Source organism: Phocoena sinus, chromosome 2 (assembly GCF_008692025.1).
Source record: "Phocoena sinus isolate mPhoSin1 chromosome 2, mPhoSin1.pri, whole genome shotgun sequence".
NCBI lineage: Eukaryota > Metazoa > Chordata > Mammalia > Artiodactyla > Phocoenidae > Phocoena > Phocoena sinus.
In genome coordinates, this window is record NC_045764.1 from 90,815,000 (window position 1) to 90,838,843 (window position 23,844).

The window sequence follows — 23,844 nt, forward strand, 5'->3', positions numbered from 1 at the left end:
GGTGGGTGTCAAGCCAATAAACCCAACCAAGCCAAAGATCAGGAGAAGGAAGGATTTATTATTACTTGCCACAAGTAAGGAGAACACCAGGGATCTCTCCCAAAGCAGCGTCTCCCCGAACAGCAAAATCTGGGAAGTTTTCAGCTAAGGATACATGCATATTCATGAAGGGGTGAAACCAAGCAGGACCCTATGGAGCTCAAAGATGAATTATTATGTATATCCTTTAAGAAATCAGGGCCCTGCCCCAAGACTGCACTGTTGTTTCTTGACTGCTCCTCCCTTGTTTCTGCATTCCCTCCCTTAAGATCATTAATTACTGAGACCTGTTCAAAGGCAAGCATTGTGGCCATGCTTATATCACAAAATGGCTTAGGCCAAAATGGGTTCTCTTATATCAAGAAAGCCATTCCTGGTTCTCTTTCTCCAGTGACCCCCTAACCTATCTGCTTACACTAGGGACAAAATGGAGCAGGACGCTGTGGTTCCCTCCCAGGTACAAATCCCTTCTGTGTCCCCTGTTTCTTGTTTGTAAGAAATAGGCTTCATTCAGCCTCCTTGACCTTTCCAGAGTTTCAAGGGCAGATTCAAACAGTTGCTAATCAGGGAAGGGAAGGGATACAGAAACACAGAGGGACAATCAAAAAACTATAGTGCAGCAATTAAAGCAGGATCTTGGTTCCTCCCAGAGGAATATTCATAACAATATCCTTGAGTTCTTCTGCAGGAACTAACCCCACCTCCCACATGGAAGATGGTAACTTCAGGCTGAATAACAGAGTTCTGGAGCACTGCCCTGTTACCTCACCACTAACCAATCAGAAGAAAGTCACATACTTGCAGCCCTCACCCCAAATTTTGCCTATAAAAACTTTCCCCCCCAAACCATCAGGGAGTTAATGGGGTTTTTGAGAACGAGACACCTGTTCTCCTTGCTCGACCCTGCAATAAACCTTTCTCTGCTCCAAACTCTGGCCTTTCTGTTTGTTTGGCCTCACTGTGCTTTGGGCACACAAACTTGCATTGGGTAACAGAACTTGGAATAGTCTTGACCAGGGAAACCTGAGTGAGGATGCAAAGATAATAACAATACAAACATACACAAAATGCTTTCATATAATCAGTACCCTATGGGTTAGGGTTTTCTAGTCCCACTCTCTCACAGGTGAGAAAAGAGGGGCTGAGGGAAGTTCAATGACTTGTCCAAGGCTGCACAGCTATTAAAGGCAAGAGGGCAAGCAGAGTGTGGAGATAGGAATCCACTTGTTTAGCCTTCCAAGTCCATCCATCGTCTTGTCTCCTCCATAAGTAAGTCTCTTTTCCTTCCCTTAACTTTCTGATTTGTTTCTCTCTGTTTTTGTCTCTAGCCTCCCTTTCACTCCTCTAGTCCATTAACATTTGCAACATACATTTATTGGATCTCTACGTCTGTCATATCCCGTTTTATTTTACAAAACGAACAGAAGACTTGGTTTTGTCCTCATGGAGGTGCAATGGCACAGACTCTGCCTCTTCCTCTACATCTCGCTTCCCCCCACTTCGTCTCACTGGAAATTTCTCTGTCTAGACCAAACATCTGGACTGTGGCGACGCAGTTAGAAATCAGAAAAAGAACAACAGGTTGCACTTCCTCCTCAGAACCACTAGAGGCCACCATCCTCCGCGCAGAAGCGCCGGCCAACGCAGCCTGACTCTGCTGCCGGTGCGCGCCCTCCGCTGATTGGTGGCACCGAAGAGAAGTCGTGCTTTGATTGGGCCGCTGTCAGGTGTCGCTGCCGGCAGGTTCGGGTGCGCGAGCGCAGGGAGGCGGGTGAGTGAGGGCCGGGGGCGGTGGGGGAGTGGCTGGGGGCTGGGGGCGGTATCTGAGGGGGTGGACTGGGTAGAGTGGGGTCGTTCGGTGCCGAGGGCCCTGGTTAGGAGCGGCTGGGGGCAGCTCTAGAAAGAGACCCAGCGGAGAGGCCTCAGTGTCAGCGAAGGGAGAGTGAGGCGGGGAAGGCGGGGGCGGGCAAAAGGCTAGAGGAGTCGGGATGGGAGGTGGTTTTCGTGACCCGGAGCTGAGTGAGGAGAGCGCAGAGGAGGGGGTCAGCGAGAGAAGTGATGGGCGTGTGAAGGTCTGCGTGAGGAAGAGGGGGTCCTGCTGAGCCAGGGGAGTCTGCCGGGGAGAGGGTCAGGGCGGGCAGGTCTGTGTGAGGAGGCGTGGGAGTGGAGTCAGACCGGAGGCTCGGCTGGAGGAAGGGGTTGTTGCAGAGAGGAGAGAGAAGGTGAGCCTGGAGGGAAGGCAGGTTGGGAAGGAGTGGCTCTCAGACAGTCTGTGCGGGGGAGCATTGAGGGTTCCATATAAATTTGTTACCAAGTGTGGTGACTCATCTGAGGGTTTGAAAGACTGTTTAAGGCTGGGGAGTCAATGAGCGACAGGATTAGTTGTATTGTTGATTGGATCGGTTGATTAGTGATGTAGGAGGGGGCAGTAGTTAGGGGAGTCAATGAAGAGTCCTTTTAGTAAGTTGGGGAAAGAAGGCAGTATGAGTGAGTTGATACCGAGAACAAGGGCATCAGCACAGTTCATCAGTGGCATAATAAGGGTATGTATGAAGCATTAAAAACTGCATCAAGAAGGAGAGAAGGGGTCCACTGTTGAAGGAGATAGTGTTTGTGGCCTGAGGAGTTTTAACTGTGTTGGAAGTATTCCCGCCTGACCCTGTACTGACCTTTCTCTTTCATCACTGATGGAGCCCTCCATCAAGTGCAGAAGTGCATGGTGGTTAAAGAAATTAGAGGATTAGGAAAGCAGCCCTAAATTCTAAGGGATAAAGAAGTTACACAGTTTACCCTCCCTTCAGTCCCTTCTCTAGATCTGATTTAACATAGATGTTCCTGAGAAGATTGCCCACCTGCCCCTCCCTCTCTCCTTACCTATTATACTATCTCCTGCTTCCTCCCCTCCCCTCGCTCCCTTCCACACTGATTCAGGCCCCAGTAAGACTGCCCTTTAGCCTACTGTAGAGTCTGAAGTTTAGAGTCTGAAGTTTTCTTTTGCAACAAAGTATTAGGGGAGAGGGGGAAGGGGAGAAGAGCACAGAAAACAGGGCAATGGCTCTTGGAACACCACATTAAATCCCAGCTTCTCTCAGAGGTACATCTAAATAAATCCTGGCTTATTTCATAGCTATTTCTGTCAGACTTCTATTTCTGCTTTGTTAACTATGAATTTAGACCTTTCATCTCTCTTCAGCTCCATATTTGTGAACAGATTCTCCTTTGCCATTCAATTATCATCTCCTGTTATAGAGTTATAATAGAATTTCAAGAATGTGGCAGTGTACATTCAGTAGAAAACCGGGAAAGACCTAGTGGAAGAAAGTGTGGAGGGTTAGGAATCTTAGAGAAAGCTCCTGCTTCAGAGAAAGGATAAAGCGTGCAACAAAATTCTGCTTGCTTAAACTATACAGGGACCTTGGGAATGTCACAAGTCATGGAAATTGGGTCAGGTCACGAAAAAGGATTTCAAAGAAACAGGCTATAATCAGGAGGAGTGTGTATGTATAAGACCTGCAGTGTACAACTGAAAACGTTAAGCCTAAGGAGAATGTTGTGCCCTCACGGTGGTTGAGCAACAGAGAAAAGCAGATGGTGAAGACTAGAAAGGTCAAGATCTATATAAAGATTAGCTATAACTTTCTAATCAAAGCTGCAAACTCACTTGTAATGGAAGGGTTTAAAATAAAAATACGGAAAGTAAATATTGAAGACTAAAAACCTATAAGACTAAATTACTCCATTTACTTGAGGAGTTTTTGGCTTTCATTAGAGCCATTGGTCAGTATTTCTGAGAACTTTTGCAGAATGTAGAAAATTGCAGATGTGACTCAATTTCATTTTTGGAAAAAAATAACAGATACCCGTATCCCCACAATTTAGTATTAACGGATGTTAACCGTTTGTATATTTGCTTCAGAGTTTTCTTTTTTTTTTTTTTTTTTTTTTTTTGCCCCGGATGCGCAGGCTCAGCAGCCATGGCTCACGGGCCCAGCCTCTCCGCGGCATGTGGGATCCTTCCGGACTGGGGCACGAACCCGAGTCCTCTGCATTGCAGGCGGACTCTCAACCACTGAGCCACCAGGGAAGCCCCAGAGTTTTCTTAATTGAAATAAACATTATAGATAAGGTTGTGAGGTTCCATTTGAATCCTTCTCAGTTCTGTTTTCCCCTCTGCTCAGAGGTAACCACTATCATGAATTTGATGTCTTTCTCTCCTGTCTGTTTTTATACTTCTAATTATGTATACAGCCATAAACATATGTAGTATTTTTTATTTGTACAAGTGGAATTGTCCTGCATGTATATTTCTGCAGTTTGCATTTGGAAGCTGTTCATGTTATATATAGCTTTGATTCATTTTTTAAAAATGGAAATATAGTTAATTTACAATGTGTTAGTTTCAGGTGTATAGCAAAATGATTCATATATATATATGTATATATACACATATATATATATATATATATATATATATATATATACAAGGTATTGAGTATATTTCCCTGTGCTATACAGTTGGTCCTTGTTGTTTACCGATTTTATATATAGTAGTAGGTATATGTTAATCCCAAGCTCCTAACTTATCCCCCCGATTCATTTTTAATAATTGCTGTTAGTCAACCATTTGTAAACACAACATTATATTTATCCATTCTTCTACTTGTGACATCTGAGTTGTTCTCGGTTTTTGCCATTACCAGCAGTAAGGTTATGAACATCCTTGCAAGTGTCTTTTTATGTGGGAGAGTTTCTCTACAGCGGAGTTTCTCAACCTTGGCACCACTCACATTTTGGACTGGACAATTCTTTGCTGTGGGGGTATATCCTATGCATTTTAGAATGTTGAGCAGCATCCTTGGCCTCTACTCACTAGATGCCAATAGCATCTCCCCAGTTGTGACAACCAAAAGTGTCTCCTGACAAATGTCCTTTGCACAGTATAATCACAGTTGGTTAAGAACCACTGCTGCAGGTGTATGTATGCAGAAGTGGAACTGCCAGGTTGTTCTGACTCAATTTTAAGTCTTAAGATATTCTCACTGATAATGGCTCTAGGCAGGATTTTTTTTCCATTGTAGCTTCTGGTATGAAGGACCTTGGGCTAGACCAGCCTTGTGTCTGTTGTACCCTGAGATGGTAGAGAGAAAATTGAAATTTCAGTTTGAGAATGGGTTGGAGCCTGTTGTATGGATGCCTGTATCCTCAACTTCCCAACTAGCACTAGACCTCTTTCCTTGAACAGATTTTCTGGAACTGAGCATCTCTCTTTTAAGGTAAAGCAGGTGAAGGAGAGATGGGGCATAGGAGATTTTTATGTTCTGATTTAATGTTTAGAACATAGGGTGCCCTCAGTCAATGCTTTTTTGAGTTAATCCTTGGTATGAATGAAGATAGGGGTTAAGAGCAAAGGCAAATGAACTCTCTTATTCCTCTGCTCTTGAATTAAATCACTGAGTTCAACACTACTATGGGGAAGTGGAGAAGGGCCAGGAACATTTTGGAATGAATCCAAAGTTGAAATGTCACTCTAACCTTCTCTTCTGGTAGGAATCAACAGTAGCCTTCCATGAGGAACTGCCTTTCCCATTTGCTGCTGGAGTTAACGGTTTTTCCTGCTGGCAGAATCAGGGACATGCCAGCACTGTAAGGGTTAATCTACTGATCCTCTTACCAGTCTCATGGTTGGGGGTGGGGTGAGCAGGGAGGAAAAGGGAGACCTCGATTTTCTCTTAGGGATCTTTAGTCATCTCAAGTCATATCCCACATGCCTCCTTTCCTGTTGATCCTTCTCACCATAGCTTTGTTTCCTGTTTCCCCTAGTCCCCTTGTAGTTCCCTCTTATTTTCTCATTCCCCATCCCCCATCCCCATGCACTGCCATGGGGCTTGGATTCTGAACTAACAGGGATACATACCCTCCACTGCAGAGCGGGATGAGTGGGTGCTCCGGCGGGGATGTGGTCATTGCCGGCCAGTGAGGGCGAGAGCGCCACAGCCCACTTCTTCCTTGGAGCTGGAGATGAGGGGCTGGGCACCCGTGGAATAGGCATGAGGACAGAAGAGAGTGACAGCGAGCTCCTTGAGGATGAGGAGGATGAAGTGGTAAGACCAGGGAAAACGATGATGTAACTTGGTTCTGGGACCCCTGTCATAGTTGAGATTCCAGAGGATGGAGACACCTCTCCCCATTCTTCCCAAATGCATAGACTCCCTGTCATAAACAGGCCCTATTCTGATTAAGGGGAAGGGCAGTGGAGATTGGTTAGATTGCCTCTCTTTAAAGCCCCTACCCTTATGCCCTCCTCCTGTTGTCTCATTATTATTGGTTCTCCTACTCTTCTGCCGAGTACACATTTCCTACTGTGGCAGTAGGAATACCTGCAGGTACCCCAATCTAGGCCTAAGTTAGGAGGTAACCTTAACCCCATAGCTCCAAAGTCCTGGCAAGAAACTCTGTGCCCTAAGGAGATGAAACCGTGTGTTCCCTGATAGGGATGGTTTAGGTGGGAAGTACCTGACAGCACTTCCTCTCTGTAGCCTCCTGAACCTCAGATCATTGTTGGCATCTGTGCCATGACCAAGAAATCCAAGTCCAAGCCAATGACCCAAATCCTAGAGCGACTCTGCAGATTTGACTACCTGACTGTTATCATCCTGGGAGAAGATGTGATCCTTAATGAACCTGTGGAAAACTGGCCATCCTGCCATTGCCTCATCTCTTTCCACTCCAAAGGTTGGTGTGTGTGAAGGAAAATGAGAAGGAATGGTGTTGGGAATGCTGGACTGGGAAATGAGGCTCTTACTGTCAAATAGTAAAGAGGCCATCAGCTCTTCCCAACACACTAGGGAACAGTGCAAAGGGGTTTGTTCTCCCTACATCTTGGAGGACTTGCCGGTGGTAGTTTAAAGCCCATATTTGAACCTCAGGAAAGCTCTAAGATTCTTAGGTCTCTGACAGAATTGGTCTTTGGAAGGACCCTAAAAATAATTTCTGTTGGGCTTCCCTGGTGGCGCAGTGGTTGAGAGCCCGCCTGCCAATGCAGGGGACGTGGGTTCGTGCCCTGGTCCGGGAAGATCCCACATGCCACGGAGTGGCTGGGCCCGTGAGCCATGGCCGCTGAGCCTGCGCGTCCGGAGCCTGTGCTCCACAACGGCAGAGGCCGCAACAGTGAGAGGCCCATGTACTGAAAAAGAAAAAAAAAAAAAAAAAAAAATTTCTGTTTTACTTTTTTCTGATGGATATTCTAGACTTGGGAAGTTGGGCAGGAGGATGAGTGCTGGGTTGGATGGGTAGTGGAACTCAGTGGCAACTAATAGCTTTAATATGTTTATTTCTCTTGCTGTTTTCTCACTGTCTCTTTCACTTTCTTCCTTTGGTCTCTCTATTTCCTTTCTCCATCCCAGGCTTTCCTCTGGACAAAGCTGTTGCTTACTCCAAGCTTCGAAACCCTTTTCTTATCAATGACCTGGCTATGCAGTATTACATCCAGGATAGGTATAGCTTTCTGTTGACTGGTGGGATGGGTGGCCCTGAGATCATGCCTGTTTAGAGAACCCACTCTGGGAGGGGCAGAGTCAAAGAAACATGCTTAATTTTTGTACCATACCCTGTTGAGTTCTGTACACGGGTGTCTCCCAATTCCTGAATGAATGAAATCCCTAGCCTCTCCCCTGGTCACCATCCCCCACCTCTCCCAGCTAATTTATTCGGGGGTGACAGGAGGGAGGTGTACCGGATCCTGCAGGAGGAGGGTATTGATCTGCCTCGATATGCTGTGCTCAACCGTGACCCTGCCCGGCCTGAGGGTGAGTACCTGGCCTTGTCCAGTCCTGCCCTGCTTTCTACGACTTAGCCCAGTTCTCCTTCCTCTAGACGTCTCCTATGTACCACCCGGCTCAGTGAGGCTTTGGTTACTGGATTATGGGTAGAGCTAGAGCCATGGGTCTTTGGACAGAACCTTGGACCTCTTATATAGATATTAATTACCATATCTATTATTAAGATATGGTCATAGCAACTTGAGGGTTATGGAGATTACAACTCAGAGAAGTGGGAGTTGGAAGTATTCTTAGGCCCTAGGAATGACCACACGCCTACCTTTCAGAGTGCAACCTGATTGAGGGTGAAGATCAGGTGGAGGTAAATGGAGCCGTCTTTCCCAAGCCCTTTGTGGAGAAGCCAGTGAGTGCAGAGGACCACAATGTTTACATCTACTACCCCAGCTCAGCCGGAGGAGGAAGCCAGCGCCTCTTCCGTAAGGTATGGGAGACATTTGGGCATTTGAGGAGGCAGAGAAGTAGAAGGGCGAGAATGAGGTTGTGGGGAGGGAAGCTGGAGGATTTGGGGACAAGTTAAAGGCAACTTTTTTTTTCCCTTCCTTTTTCTCCTGAAGATTGGCAGCCGGAGCAGCGTTTACTCTCCTGAGAGCAGCGTCCGGAAGACAGGGTCATACATCTATGAGGAGTTTATGCCAACAGATGGCACAGATGTCAAGGTTATGGTGGATACAGGGATTTAAGAGGTTATAAATATCTGGGTGGGGTGGGGTGCTTGGGAAGCAAGTGGAAGTGTATGGAAGTGGTCGTAGAAAATAAAGTATGAATGTGATGGGTTTTCATATGCAGGTGAAGGTAAGAAGTGGGGGAAGTAGGTATTTACATTGTCACTATCAGAGCAAGGGCAAGAGTGACATGGAAAATGGAATACTGTTGGTAAGTTATTTCTTAGTAAGGACTAGGCAATAGTTTTGGAGTCCTGTGGAGAAACCTTCATAATGATACTAAAGTAGAGCTCAGTAAGAAAAATGTCAGTCTCCTTGTTCATAAAACTTGGGGATTTGTTGGTTTTGTTTTTGTTTACTGTGAAACTAGTCTACAGACATAGTGCTCATATTGTCTTCTCATATGCAGGGTGAGCTGTGGGCATACTCAGTGATGCTATGTACCTGCAGGTGTATACAGTGGGGCCAGACTATGCCCATGCTGAAGCCAGAAAATCTCCAGCTTTGGATGGGAAGGTCGAAAGAGACAGTGAGGGGAAAGAAATTCGATATCCAGTCATGCTGACTGCCATGGAAAAGCTGGTGGCCAGGAAAGTCTGCGTAGCTTTTAAGGTGGAGGAAGTCCCCTTGGCGGCGAAGGGGAGGGTGTGTGTGCTGGGGGCGGGGGGTGGGAGGGATACAGGAGAGGGGCTGTGGAATGAGGGGGGTGCTGAGAAGGAAGAGTGGCTCTCTTGTTCTCATCTTGCTTTTATCGCCTGCAGCAAACGGTCTGTGGTTTTGACCTCCTTCGTGCCAATGGTCACTCCTTTGTGTGTGATGTCAACGGCTTCAGTTTCGTCAAGAATTCGATGAAATACTACGATGACTGTGCCAAGATTCTGGGGTAAGGGGCACAGTGGTCTGAGCTGGGGAGAATGGGCTTAAAGAAGAGAATTGGAAAGTTTTTACTGTATAGGCATGCCTCGTTTTATTGAGCTTTGCGGATACTGCGTTTTTTTTACATATTGAAGGTTTGTGGCAACCTTGTGTCAAGCAAGTCTGTTGGCACCATTTTTCCAACAGCATTTGCTTACTTTGTGTCTCTGTGTGACATTTTGGTAATTCTCACAATATTTCAAACTTTTTCACTATCATATTTGTCATAGTGATCTGTGATCATTGATGTTACTATTGCAAAAAGATTACAACTTGCTGAAGGCTCAGATGATGGTTAGCATTTTTTTTTTAGTAAATTTATTAATTATTTTCGGGTGTGTTGGGTCTTCGTTGCTGCGCGCAGGCTTTCTCTAGTTGCGGCGAGCAGGGGCTACTCTTCGTTGTGGTGTACAGGCTTCTCACTGTGGTGGCTTCTCTTGCTTCAGAGCACGGTCTCTAGGCGCGCGGGATTCAGTAGCTGTGGCACGCAGGCTCAGTCGTTGTGGCTCACAGGCTCTAGAGCACAGGCTCAGTAGTTGTGGCGCATGGGCTTAGTTGCTCCACAACACGTGGGATCTTCACAGGCCAGGGATCGAACCTGTGTTCCCTGCATTGGCAGGTGGATTCTTAACCACTGTGCCACCAGGGAATCCCGATGGTTAGCATTTTTTAGCAATAAAGTCTTTTTTAATTAAGATATGTACATTTTTTTAGACCTAATGCTATTGCACACTTAATATACTACAGTATACTGTAAACATAACTTTCATATGCACTGCAAAACTAAAAAAACTCCTGTGACTCACTGTATTGCAATATTCACTTTATTGTGGTGGTCTGGAACTGCACTCACAATATCTCCGAGGTATGCCTGTATTTTAAATATCGTAAAAATGGTTTAAAAGTGACAAAGGTGAGAATGCCCTGGCGGTCCAGTGGTTGGGACTCTGAGCTTCCCCTGCAGGGGGCGCGGGTTCAATCCTTGGTCAGGGAACTAAGATCCTACAAGCCATACAGTGCAGCCAAAAAATAAAAAAGAATATAGGGCTTCCCTGGTGGAGCAGTGGTTAAGAATACACCTGCCAGTGCAGGGGACACGGGTTTGATCCCTGATCTGGAAGATCCCACATGACACGGAGCAACTAAGCCTGAGCGCCACAACTACTGAGCCTGCGCTCTAGAGCCCACGAGCCACAACTACTGAAGCCTCAGTGCCTAGAGCCCATGCTCTACAACAAGAGAAGCCACTGCAATGAAAACCCATGTACTGCAAGGAAGAGTAGCCCCCACTCACCGCAGCTAGAGTAAGCCCGCGTACAACAACGAAGACCCAACGCAGCCAAAAATAAAATAAATTACTTAAAAAAAAAAGAATATAGTTAAAGCCCCTACATACCCCTTACTAAGTATATCCCCTTCCCTCCCACCGCCCAGAGGTAACCAGTCCTTTATTTGGTCATTCCCATTTATATATTCGTATTTTTATTACATATATGGGGTGGCTTTCGCATGTTTTTAGATTTTATATTAATGTATTTTTCAGCTACTTGTTAGTTTTTGTGAGCTTCATTCATATATATAGTTCTGGTTCATTCATTTTCACAGGGCTTCTTTGCATTTCTCCTTCTAGGAACACCATAATGCGGGAGCTTGCCCCGCAGTTCCAGATCCCATGGTCCATCCCCACAGAAGCTGAGGACATTCCCATTGTCCCTACCACATCTGGCACCATGTGAGCAAAAGTAAAAGTTAAAAATCGGGAGTAACCTACTTAAGGCATCTGTGTCAGACCAGTGGTTACTTCCTGACCCTGTGCCATCTGACTGGTGGAGCCTACCTTTATTCCTAATCTCAGATAGTTTTTCCTCTGTTCTTTGACCCGTTGGGTAGGATGAAATGGGAGGCAGTGTGGGGTGGGACTGGGGAGAGGCTCTAACAACATTCCCTATCTTAGGATGGAACTTCGTTGCGTCATTGCAATTATCCGTCACGGGGATCGTACCCCCAAGCAGAAGATGAAGATGGAGGTGACACACCCAAGGTGGGCAGAGTATCCTAATCCAGACAAATAGGTGTTTGTGAAGGAAATGGGGAGGGGTACCTCCCAGAGGCTCTTGTCTGTCTCAGCCCGTACTGAAGCTTCTCCTTATTTCTTCAGGTTTTTTAGTCTATTTGAAAAACATGGTGGCTACAAGACAGGGAAATTAAAACTGAAGCGGCCCGAGCAGCTACAGGTAAGGTGATGAATCTGCCTGGGAGGAGCAGTGCTACAGAAAGATAGAGGGTATGGGATTGGGGGCCTCAGTGAGAGACCAGGATGAAAGCCTAACCAGCCAGGACTTGGCCTCCTGCACAGATACCCTGTTGTTTCCTCCAGGAGGTGCTGGACATCACAAGGCTGCTATTGGCTGAACTGGAAAAAGAACCAGGTGGTGAGATTGAGGAGAAGACTGGGAAACTGGAGCAGCTGAAATCTGTGCTGGAGATGTGAGAAAGGGAATAGGAAAGGGGGGCCACTAGCAGTGAGAATTGGGTGCTGGGGTAGAAAGTAAACTGTGAATTTATCCTGCAGGTATGGTCACTTCTCAGGCATCAACCGGAAGGTGCAGTTGACTTACTACCCTCATGGAGTAAAAGCTTCTAATGAGGGGCAAGGTAAGATGTAATACCCCTTTCCCATCACCACTCACATCTCTTATTCTTGAACCCTTAGATGACCTCTATCCCAAATTACCTTTCCGGGCTCCTCAGAAGACCTAACATTTAGATGTCCCCACTATTTTCCTTAGATCTAGACCTGTTCACTGCCCCTTATTCCCGCAGATCCACAGGGGGAGGCTCTGGCCCCATCCCTATTGCTGGTACTGAAGTGGGGTGGAGAACTGACCCCTGCTGGCCGTGTTCAGGCTGAGGAGCTGGGGCGAGCTTTCCGCTGCATGTACCCTGGAGGACAGGGTGAGTGTTTTGTAAATACCTAGCAGGGCTGAGATAAGATGATTAGAGAATAAGTTGGGGAAACAAGGGACAGAGACAATAGGGAAGTTAAAGGGGAAATGAGCATTCTTGGGTATTTACAGCCATCCATTCCTGGTCTTCCCCTTTGCCCCCAGGTGACTATGCTGGCTTCCCCGGGTGTGGGCTGCTTCGCCTCCATAGCACCTTCCGCCATGATCTCAAGATTTATGCCTCTGATGAGGGCCGTGTCCAGATGACTGCTGCAGCCTTTGCCAAGGTGCACACTACAGTTCACCCACAGTTCCAGCTTCCATTAGGTAGAGAAGCAGAGTTTGGAGAACTAGTTGGAAATTTCAGAGTGTTTGTGTGCCATCTCAGAGAAGTTTCTGCTTGTGTCTGACTGCATTCTTTTTTTTTTTAATTGGGGTATAGTTGCTTTACAATGTTGTGTTAGTTTCTCCTGTACAGCAAAGTGAATCAGCTGTATGTACTGACTGCATTCTATACTACTGAGAATAATTAGTGGGGTGGGCCCCTTGACCTATACCCCAACTCCCAAGCCAGCTCTCATTTGATCTCTGGGACCATTGAGGCCTAGGGGAACTAGACTGGAAGGAAAACTAATAGATTCTCTGCTCCCCCTCTAGGGCCTTCTAGCTCTAGAAGGGGAGCTGACACCCATTTTGGTACAAATGGTGAAGAGTGCCAACATGAACGGGCTCTTGGACAGTGATGGCGATTCCCTGAGCAGCTGCCAGCACCGGGTGAAGGCTCGGCTGCACCACATTTTGCAGCAGGATGCACCCTTTGCCCCTGAGGATTATGATCAGGTCAGGCTCTCCTAGACTTTGTGCCCAACACAGCCCAATCCCCAAATCCTAGAATTCTAAATAATAGTGATCCGTAATGGTACTCACTGTGTGCCAGGCACTGTTTTATGTGCTCTCCATGTATTGTGTCATTTAATCCTTACCCTCTGAGATAAGTATGGGTCCACAATCTGTCATCCACAGTTTTGGAAATGAAAAAGATTTTTATAACTTTGCCACCAAGATTCGTTTGACAGCAAAACCCGACATGGTAAGACTCTTTCTAATCCCCATTTATCCCATCTAGTGTAAATAGTCATACATTTTGCTACAGAAATAGAAAAGTGTTTGGTTACGTCCTAGGCCCTGCTGGAGGTGTTATCTAACATGTGGCATATGCACCGTATTAACTTCTTAAAGTCCCAAGAATTCTCAATTCCGAAACACAGCTGAACCCAAGGATTTTGAACGGAAGGATGTTTCAGTTTATCTGTTGCTGTATAAAAAACTACCCCAAAACTCAGTAACTTAAGACAAAAACCATTTTATCACCTTACAGCTCTAGGCTCAACTAGTCTTGCCTAGGGTCTTCCCTAAAATTGCCCAGCTGCTGTCCAGATGTTGGGGCTGGAACCCTCTGGAGGCTCAACTGGGATGCTAGGATGGCTGGGCTCTCTCCCTCCTCATGATGTCCCTGTCCCTGTAGTCTCAGAGCCTCTCCTCTCCATGTGTTTTTCCCATGTGGTTTTTCTAGCAGACCAGGGATCAAATCCATGCCCCCGGCAGTGGAAGCATGAAGTCCTAACCACTGGACCATTAGGGAATTCCCCAGACGGATTTCTTAAATAGTAGCTTAGGACTCCCCCATACCAGAAACTTTCAAGATTTTTTAAAGTGTAGGCCCAGAATTAGCACAGTATAACTTTATTATTTTTTGTTGGTTAAACAGTCCCAGGGTCAGCCCAGATTCAAGGGAAGGGGAATGTGACAAAGAATTAATGGCCATCTTTAATCCACTGTAAGAACTGTGGACCGGTACTACTTTTCCCCCCCTTTACAGATGAGGAAGCCTAGGCTCAGAAGAATTTAAGCAGCCTTTCCAAGGTCACCCAAGGAATCTAACTAGAGAGCCCAGGCTGTTAGCCTCACAGTATTAATCACAGTGGATGCCACTACCCAAGCCATTCTTTTTCCTTTTTCCTATGTATCCATGCCATGATTGACTGGGGATCATGTGCCAGACAATGATTTTCTACCATCCTCCTACTCAGAGCTCCTCATTTCATAACTGCTGTGTAACCATTTATGATAGATTCTTAAATAAGCAAAGTAGCTGAGCACATTGACTAGAGAATGGCATTTTCTGTGTTCTTCTCTGAGCAGGCCTTGATAAAGGGGCAGGACCTTGCTGCCTTATTTTCCAATCCATTGCTCAATGTCAAATCCAAAAAAGCTAAGGTATCTTTCCTTTTTCCTTGCTTCCTTTTGCCAGCAAGAATGGAACTTGTGAGGACCGAGGTAGAATGAGTACATTCAACCTGCAATCTCCTTTCCCCCTCCCCATCTTCATTGACTGTGACCATCCTAAATGCTTGAGTTGGAACTTAGTTCTGAGACAGCACCTCTACTCCAGATTCAAGCTAGCATCTTGTTTAGAGGAGTAAGATAGTTATGTCTATTACCCACTCACGAAAACATTCTGTGGGGATTTTGGTTTAATCTGTATTCCTCAGCATTTTCCGTGCTTATTTTAGAACCCCCAAGAAAAGAACCTAGATCTATTTTATTTCCTCTGACTCCAAGACTTTTAAGATGACCCATTCTTAGATGACTGTGTGCTAGAGCAGTCCCCTCATCTGAACTGCTAGTGTTCCCAGTAGCGTAAGAATGCTCGTTGGGGGCTTCCCTGGTGGTGCAGTGGTTGAGAGTCCGCCTGCCAATGCAGGGGACACGGGTTCGTGCCCCGGTCCGGGAGGATCCCACATGCCACGGAGCGGCTGGGCCCGTGAGCCATGGCCGCTGAGCCTGCGCGTCCGGAGCCTGTGCTCCGCAATGGGAGAGGCCACAACAGTGAGAGGCCTGCATAGCGCAAAAAAAAAAAAAAAAAAGAATGTCTCGTTGGGGTGAGCCAACAGACAGAGCTTATTTGCAGTCAGTCTCTCTGTAATAAGCTCACAGCAATCTAGGCAACTGGCACTGAACCTGTCTTGCTTTTCATCTTTCTATTCTCCACAGCTGGCTCCCACTGGAAGCACTTCCCTACTCAACTCCATGGCTATAATCCAGAATCCTGTGAAGGTCTGTGATCAGGTATTTGCCCTGATTGAAAACCTCACTCACCAGATCCAGAAACGGATGCAGGACCCCAAGTCTGTAGGTGGGTTTGAATACTGATATCTTCCTTTCAAGATCTTGGGTACGGATGGGTTCCTCAGGCAATCCTGTGTCCTCTCCTAAGTGTCTGGGACACGTCATCCTCATCTCTCTGGTTCTGCTTCAGATTTGCTAGGGTCTTTTGTTAGAGGTGAAGCCTTTGGCTCTGTCTGTCTGTCTTCCTTCCAGACCTGCAGCTTTACCACAGCGAGACACTAGAGCTAATGCTACAGCGTTGGAGCAAGCTGGAGCGTGACTTTCGACAGAAGAGTGGGCGCTATGATATCAGTAAGATTCCTGACATCTATGACTGTGTCAAGTATGATGTGCAGCACAATGGGAGTCTGGGACTTCAAGGAACAGCAGAGTTGCTCCGTCTCTCTAAGGCACTGGCTGATGTGGTCATTCCCCAGGTGTGTCTCACATAAGGGATGGAGCCTGGGGCTAGGGGCACTGCAGAAGGAAGGAGAGAAAAGGCAGGAAGGAGGGGCGGTGTGGGAACCAGGGGAAGGAAACTTAGAAAAGGAATTAGTTGTTACAATTAGAGCTACAATCCTGGCTCTGAGGAAACCCAAGAGGCTAACTGAGGAAAAACCTGGAGAGGGGGAATGTGGTGATGTTGGAAGAAGCCCTAGACCTGAGGTGAAGACAAGCATGATCTTGGACCTGGGAGTATAAGGCAAGAGGAAAACAAGATTCATTGAGGTGCTTATTCCTGGCCTGTGGCCCCTAGGAGTACGGGATCAGTCGGGAGGAGAAACTGGAAATTGCTGTGGGCTTCTGTCTTCCACTGTTGCGGAAGATACTACTTGACCTGCAGAGAACCCACGAGGATGAGTCTGTCAACAAGCTGCACCCCCTGTGAGGGAGGGCTGGGTGGGGTGCTGGATGGAGGGAGGGGCATGTCAGGGAGCTCTTGGGGGAACCCAGGCTGGGACAGCTTGGGGAACCAAGAACGGGAGGGGTCCTGGGGTGGAAAAGAGAGAGAAGTCTTTGAGGCGGGAGGAGGGAGTTTGTGGAGGGCTGAGAAGAGGACTGGCTGACAGTGTGAGTGACTTAGCTGCTGTCTCAGGTACTCCCGAGGAGTGCTCTCCCCAGGCCGCCATGTTCGAACACGTCTCTACTTTACCAGTGAAAGCCACGTCCACTCCCTACTCAGTGTCTTCCGTTATGGGGGACTTCTTGATGTAAGGATCCTTTTTCCTTCAGCCTATGAACATCTTTTCCCAGCGTTCTTTTACTCTCCTCCTCATGCTTCTTTTTTACTGCAAGCCTCCTCTGTTCTCCTCGTCTCCCCGCCCATTCCCTGACTCCCTCGTCCTTGGGCATTAGCTTACCTCTTCTTGTGTTCGGTAGGAGACCAAGGATGCACAATGGCAGCGAGCTTTGGCTTATCTTAGTGCCATCTCAGAGCTCAACTACATGACCCAGATTGTCATCATGCTTTATGAAGACAACACACGGGTGAGGAGCTAACAGGGCGGGGTGAGGAGAGGCCCCCTTCTTTCTTCTCCATCCCCTTTTAGGGAAAAGCTTTTTTATGCTTAGATTCTGTAGAATCCAGTTAGGTGTGGTACCTAGGTGCAGCATGATAGAGAACATCCAGGAGGTTCCTCCTGGAACAGAAAACATGTTTTGGGTTGGTGTTGAGCCAGAGAGATACCAGAGAACATAGCTCTGGCATTAGGGAGGGTATGGAATTTGAACAATGTTACAATGAGTCTTTTTCTCTCAAACATTGTTACACATACACCTTCTTCATCTGGCTCCACAAAGATATCTTTAAATGTGCTGCTGTATGCACTGTAGCAAAGCTGAATTCCTGTGGGAGATGGATAGGGAGGGGGACAGTTGTAGAACTGGAAGTTGGCAAGTCCTGTGGAGGTTGAGAGTATGAGCATCCCGTAACACTAGACTGTAGTTAAAAGGAGCTATTACTGTAGAGGGGTGTAAGACGCTGAAACCTCAGCCCTGGGAGGATGTGTCCTCTTGAGTTCCTCTCTGTTGTCCCTGCCTGGTCTTCCACCATCATGTCCAGCTTCTCCAACTGCCCTTTCATCTGGTGATGCCCTAAAGGATCCCTTATCAGAGGAGCGGTTCCATGTGGAGCTGCACTTCAGCCCTGGAGTGAAAGGTGTCGAGGAAGAAGGCAGTGCCCCAACTGGCTGTGGATTCCGTCCAGCCTCTTCTGAGGTGGGTCAGAGTGCTGGGATTTGGGACTGGAGGATTTAGGAACCAAGTGATGGGAAACTCGGAAACAGTACAGGGAGGTTAAAAGGGTTGGGGAGAATTGGATTAGGAGGCTGGAGACCATTAACATCTCTCCTGTCTATGCCTGTTGTTGGGTAGAATGAGGAGATGAAAACAGACCAAGGCAGCATGGAGGACCTGTGCCCGGGGAAGGCATCAGATGAGCCAGACGGAGCATTGCAGACCTCACCCCAGCCCTCTGAGGGCCCTGGCCTCCCAAAGAGATCACCCCTCATTCGTAACCGCAAAGCCGGCTCCATGGAGGTAATGGGAGGGGCTTGGGAGAAAGAAGTGGTGGAAGTGCTCATAGGACAATATCCATGAATCTCTGAATCCCCTCAGTGGAATTCTTAGGACCTTAAACAGAGTCTTCCTGCCCCTGATGGATATGTTTCACTTAACCTCTCTTTCACAGCTGGTCTCCCAGGAAAGCTCCTTTAAGCTGGTTGCTACTTCTGAGGTTAAAGAGATGCCAGTGAGGGGTGCCTGAGAGATAAGGACTTTTAGAGACGAGATTGAGGAGGAGGCCTCTGGATGAATTTGAGAAGGCAGTTCTTTAAAAGGAAATATAGTAGAAAAGCGTGTACTCTGGGCTAAAATCCCAGTCTGATAATCAGACGCTGTGTGATCTTGGACAGGTACCTTCTCCAAGCCTAAATTTTTTTCATCTGTAAAATATAAGTAATACTCACCATATAGATGCTTAGTAAACAGTAACAATGATAACAATACAGTTGATATTGAAGGCCAGGCCCCCTCCATCTCTTTATTGTCTTGGGTAAATATTAAAGCTCAGATTGTAGTAAATATCACTTTGCTAAAAATGGCACTTTAATTTAACCCCTTTAGGGTTATCTATACTCTCATCCCAGAAAGGGAATCAAGTCTCGAGGTCTATCTATCTCCCCTTTGTTCTGATGAGGTTTATCAGTCTGGGCCTGGTTCTATTTCTCTAGCCTAGAGGAAAGGACTGTTGTAAATCTCACATTGTGTCCTGGAGTAAAAACCAAAGTTTTGGTCTTTTCCTGGAGAGATCCTTTCCCTCTTTGGCCCAATGACACTCTTTTTGACCCCATGACTTATCCCTGTCTCAGGGACCATGACTTTCTATTTTGGGTCCTGCTTTGACAGATGAATCTGTTCACTTGGCTTGGTGCCTGCTCTCTGTCTTAAAGGAATTGGTCTTTCCATTTGGAAATATCTCAGAAGAATCTATAACTAGCTTACATAGGTTCAGACAAAGGTTTATGGTTCAGATTTTGGAGAATGCTGAGAAGACAAACTACAGTCTCTCTTCTAGGCTCATCCTTTTCTGCCTGATTATTTTAAGATGGACTTGAGGTCATGAATACTCAGAGTTTCCTTAGGTGGGGTATGCATCATATTTTCTTTGAGGTGTAAGTTAACTTAGTATCCATAGTACATTAGTACACTGCAGACTCATGTGAATAGATCAAATGGACAGAATGACATATGATCTTCCACTAATAAACTGCTCCTCCACATCCAGTGTCTTCCCCATTCACATTGTCTGCCAGTCTCTGGCACTATTATGTTGGATCCCCTTTTTTCTTCTGATTTAAAGCAGTCAAGAGACAGGCAAAGCAGAGCTCTCAGTGTATCATCTCTCAGACTTGATGAAATTGACTTCTTTCAGGCCTATAGGAAGCTTTCTGTTGTAATCAGATTCCTTCCTCTCAGTTACTAGTGCTGCTTATACCATGGCTACCCAGGATGATGGTTGCCCACGATATGCTCCTCAGCTTTGCAAGAAAATCTTCTCTCTGCTCTTTGGTCATACAACCTTTTAGTATTAATATTTCCTCTCCGTGTTCTATAAGTACAGGCATTGGTAGTCTTATTCTTATCAACTACGACCCTTCTTTCCATCCCTTCTTCTCCTGTCATCTTATATTTTTGGACTGGTTTAGAATACAAAATCTGTGACCTTCAGAGCAGCTGTGCCCTAGGCAATCATCCTCTCCAGCCTTACAACTGCCTCTGCCCAATGGGCCCAGGGCTTTGGGGAGCCTGGGGTGTAAGGAGCCGTGACCGGCTTTCCACCCGGTCTGATTGCAGGTCATGAACATGCAGTGCACGGGGAACCTGGACCTGATCCCCTTGCGGGGACGGCGCCGCCGGAGGTCAGGGGACCTCCCCCGGCCTTCCCCAGCCATCGGCCTACAGCCCCGGGCTGTGTCCACCACTCACCTGGCATCCTGCACACAGGTGTCCCTCCATACTTCATCTTCCCTTATTGCTTCTATCTTTGCCTTTTGGGACTTAGGGACTCAGAACACTGTTGAGGTGTGTGTGTGTGTGTGTGTGTGTGTGTGTGTGTGGTGTGGGTTATGTGATTGAGCCCTTGTGGGCTTTTCAGAAATCCATTTCATGTCTCCAGGAGTGGAGGGGAGGGCTTTCGGTTCAGATAAGAAACTGAGTATGGCTGCCGTAGCCACAGCTGTCCCATGGAAAGAAGAGAGCGTAGCCAGACTTCTTATTGTGGCTGAGCTATTGTGATTTGCTTTCTGAGTTCTATGGAGGGATATAAAAGATTAAGGTACCCTGCCCTGCTAAGCACTGAGAATGGTTGAATAATGATTTCTCAGATTTGGGATTAGAGGGCTGTAGGCACAGGCATCTTGGAAATAGAAGTGCTTTCTAGTATAGAAGGATTCCCTGGACAGTTTCCTCTGTAAAGTATACTCTTAGACTTTGCATTCCTCTTCCTCATAAAAATCCTTAAACTTCCTGACATTGCTTGGTTTTGTAGGGGCAAGAATTCAGGACCTGGGTTTTAGACTTCTCAGTTGAGGTGGCAAAACGGTAATTAACATAGAGTCCTTTTTCTCCAGGTGCTTTCTGAGACTTCGTCCTCGAGGCCTGGTGGCTACCGACTCTTTTCATCTTCACGGCCACCAACGGAGATGAAGCAGAGCGGCCTAGGTATGGTTTTCCAGCATCTCTCATCTGTTGTTGGGAAGGGGTGTCTGTCTGTTCTTTAGAGTTTTATTGTGGGGAACCTTAGTCATGGGAGTTGGGGTCATCTAGTCAGTGGAATTGTTGGGTGGGGTTAGGGAGGATGAATTGGGAGAAGCCACATGTAGGTGTGAACTTTGATCCCAGATGATTGTTTGCATTCCAGGAAGGTGTCTGTCTTTTGGTTTACTACACAACGCCCATTTCTCTGGCTGAAGGGCATTTTTCTGGCTTCCCCTCTTATTCCTTATCTGTCCCTTCAGTCTAGCCCAGACATTTAGGGTCCATGGAGACTCTGACTCTTCAGAGTTATCAGAGACAAAGCTATAAATAGAGGCACTTGTGAGACGCTCCCTTCCCTCAATAACGGTCATATTCCTCATTTGGAGAACTTGTGCCATGTCTTCCTTTGAGACCTGTGTTTATTACATCCTTGCTCTGGCCCCTCCTACCTCCGTGCCCTCCCCTTCATCCTCTTTTAATCCTGTAATTCTTCTTCCTTCCTTCCTGAAAATTGAGGGACAAATCTGAGACTGGTGTAGTGGCAGAGGCTTCTCTCAGGACTTTGAGGGAATGTCTCTTGATTTTTTTGATTCCTGGAGAGGGGTGGAGAACATCATTCAACCTTTCCTAAGAACACAGACTGCAGGAAGGACCAAGCCTCAGAGGGTATTGTATTCTTTGGGAGTGGGGAGGGGTCCTTGGGAGGGACTATCTTTGAACACAGCACCTGTGAGCTATTAACCAGAACTGGCAGGTAGAGACAGTGGTGTGGGGTCTAGACTGGGTCCCCTGGCTCTTTCTATCTTGTCCTATTATTCTCTCCATTTAGCTCCTTTCATTTTACTGTTGAAAGAGAAAGGTCTCCTTGGCACCAAATTTCTTGGCCCCAAAACGGTCAGCATTTGGACCAGAAATGGGAAGAAAGGTTTTTGGTAATTTTCCAGGCTAATTTTATGGGATTAGATTGCCTTCTAGATCCCTAAAATGAGGTAGATGGTTTGGTGCATGAAAAATAAATGACAAATGTCTGGATCTGTGAATATAGACTTCTTTTCCCAGAAACCCCAGAAGAGAATAGGTTTCAGGTAGGTGGGAAAGAGGATAGGTGTGTCTGGCCCAGTTAAAGGGGAGTGCTGTCAAGAACAAGGCAGAGGCATGAGTCTGGTTGACAGATGGTGGTGGTAAGGTAAAGACTACCCCCTGAGATGATCCAAGACTGGACACGGCAGGATTGGTGGGACTATGCCAGAAAATTATTTCGTGGAGGAAGTAAATGTAGAACAAAGCTTGGGGGTGGGCTGGGATATAGCCAGCTAGTTCCAGCTTCTCTGAAAAAAGCAGACATATTTAGCAACCCTTATTTCTCTCTGGAACTCTATTCTTGAGCTTGTTTGAACATGAAAGGTAGGAGAAATTGCTGCACAGAGGAGTGGTCCTTAATTCCAGGGTGGAAATTATCAGCCATCTGAACTTCTTGATTTATGTGGTGACCCTGAAATGCTGGGACCCCTGAAACCATATCCCCTCTTTGTGGGCTCAAAGGAAACTGACGTCTCCACTCTGTCTATTTCCCCTATGAATGTTAAGTTCCCAAGTCAAACCCAGGGTCTTGGCTAAGATGGATTTGGAAGTAGAGGAGAAAATCCCACAAACTGGAGTGTTAATCTTGTTTCCTCCTGCCCATTCTCTCCTGTGGGCTATAGTAGGAGACGGGACCATGGGAGTCCCAACCCTACTGTCGATCAGATACTTGGGACAGTGACTAGCTTGATTTATTTGCTTCAGGGATTTTTCAAGTTTTATTTACTCCACTTACTGACAAGAGTTCTCTTTGCTTTCTTTGAACTTGTGTGTGTGGGCATCTGGCTTTGAGCACAGGACTTACAAGACAATAAACTTCCGAGAGTAGAAAAAACATCTTTTTCGCTGTTTTCTGCTCACGAGGTTCTCCTGAGTAGGGTGTTCAGCGGTTAGTAGGCATGTTCTGTGTATAATCACCTGACCCTTCACATGCCTTTCAATTTGTGTCCATTTTCACTTCAGAAACAATGCTCTGTTTTCTTCTTGATGAAAAAAATTACTATTTCTTTTCTAACAACACAGTTGATCCTGAGTCAGGACACCTGGATTCTAGTCCAGCTTAGCTCCTAACAAACTGTATGACCTTGAACAAATGAGATCCCTTTTGAATGTCAGTTTCTTCATCTCTAAAATAAGAAGGCTGAACTGGATGATCTTTGAATCCATTCCAGCTTCAAAAACTCAGTGAGTCTCATACTTTCTTGGGAAAGGTAAAAAGGCCTAAGGGAAAATAGAAGGGAGGGAACGTTGGATGAAAAACTTAGGAGGAATTGGAACTTATGAGAACTTTGAATTTGAGTTGAGTACTCTAAACTTAGTCTCTAGTTTCAGTCAAAGTTTCTTTCCTTTTAAACAAATAAGGGACTCGATTTCTGGGTTCTTCAAACCCTAGAATTAAATTGAATTAAATTAAACTGAATTAAATCTAGGGAGATCTAGAGGAATCTACCTATCCTTTGAGCATTCCTGAGAGCCACCTAGTGAGCATAGTTTATCCCTTTCAGTAGCTTTGAGTCCCCTAATATGACTAACCCTGTATTTGTAGTGGCCTCTTGTATCTGCCAAGTAGACTTTCAGGAGCATCCTCACTTTGCTTGCCCGGTGTGGCTGTGGACAGTAGTGAAAGCTGTTTGTGGTTATGTGAAGTGGCCACGTGGTGGTGGCTCTGAATGGTTATGTGTGTGTGTCCTGATGTTGTCATGTGAAATCGTGCGTACTTCTGTGTGGTAATTGCAGCTTTGCGTGGCTACTAATGCACTCCCGGCCTTGCAGGCTCACAGTGCACGGGGCTGTTCAGCACCACAGTGCTGGGCGGCTCCTCCAGCGCCCCGAATCTTCAGGACTACGCCCGCAGCCAAGGCAAAAAGCTACCACCTGCCAGTCTGAAGCACCGAGATGGTATGTGGGTGGGTTTTGGGGGGCAACTCTTTTCTTCATTTG

At 46.5% G+C, this 23,844-nt stretch overlaps 1 protein-coding gene across 12 annotated transcripts in view; it reads left to right on the forward strand.

Moving 5' to 3' along the window:
* Positions 1-1,725: 1,725 nt before the first annotated feature.
* PPIP5K1 (diphosphoinositol pentakisphosphate kinase 1) overlaps positions 1,726-23,844 on the forward strand; it is a 49,869-nt gene continuing 27,750 nt past the window's right edge. For 2 of the 12 annotated variants that reach the window (XM_032619369.1, XM_032619343.1), the window contains exons 1-28: positions 1,726-1,810; positions 5,587-5,682; positions 5,966-6,140; positions 6,576-6,771; positions 7,443-7,533; positions 7,759-7,844; positions 8,144-8,298; positions 8,432-8,533; positions 8,990-9,151; positions 9,301-9,422; positions 11,085-11,186; positions 11,409-11,495; positions 11,613-11,688; positions 11,832-11,941; positions 12,027-12,109; positions 12,278-12,409; positions 12,565-12,686; positions 13,057-13,239; positions 15,454-15,595; positions 15,781-16,004; positions 16,325-16,452; positions 16,664-16,778; positions 16,948-17,055; positions 17,668-17,784; positions 17,941-18,105; positions 19,921-20,070; positions 20,697-20,787; positions 23,677-23,802. In XM_032619369.1, coding sequence (XP_032475260.1) covers positions 5,994-6,140; positions 6,576-6,771; positions 7,443-7,533; positions 7,759-7,844; positions 8,144-8,298; positions 8,432-8,533; positions 8,990-9,151; positions 9,301-9,422; positions 11,085-11,186; positions 11,409-11,495; positions 11,613-11,688; positions 11,832-11,941; positions 12,027-12,109; positions 12,278-12,409; positions 12,565-12,686; positions 13,057-13,239; positions 15,454-15,595; positions 15,781-16,004; positions 16,325-16,452; positions 16,664-16,778; positions 16,948-17,055; positions 17,668-17,784; positions 17,941-18,105; positions 19,921-20,070; positions 20,697-20,787; positions 23,677-23,802 — 3,322 coding nt within the window. In that variant the 5' untranslated portion in view covers positions 1,726-1,810; positions 5,587-5,682; positions 5,966-5,993. Of the gene's footprint in view, positions 1,811-4,161; positions 4,220-5,586; positions 5,683-5,965; positions 6,141-6,575; positions 6,772-7,442; positions 7,534-7,758; positions 7,845-8,143; positions 8,299-8,431; positions 8,534-8,989; positions 9,152-9,300; positions 9,423-11,084; positions 11,187-11,408; positions 11,496-11,612; positions 11,689-11,831; positions 11,942-12,026; positions 12,110-12,277; positions 12,410-12,564; positions 12,687-13,056; positions 13,240-15,453; positions 15,596-15,780; positions 16,005-16,324; positions 16,453-16,663; positions 16,779-16,947; positions 17,056-17,667; positions 17,785-17,940; positions 18,106-19,920; positions 20,071-20,696; positions 20,788-23,676; positions 23,803-23,844 lie in introns of those variants that run through there. The other 10 variants (XM_032619398.1, XM_032619378.1, XM_032619388.1 and 7 more) reach the window with 8 other exon arrangements.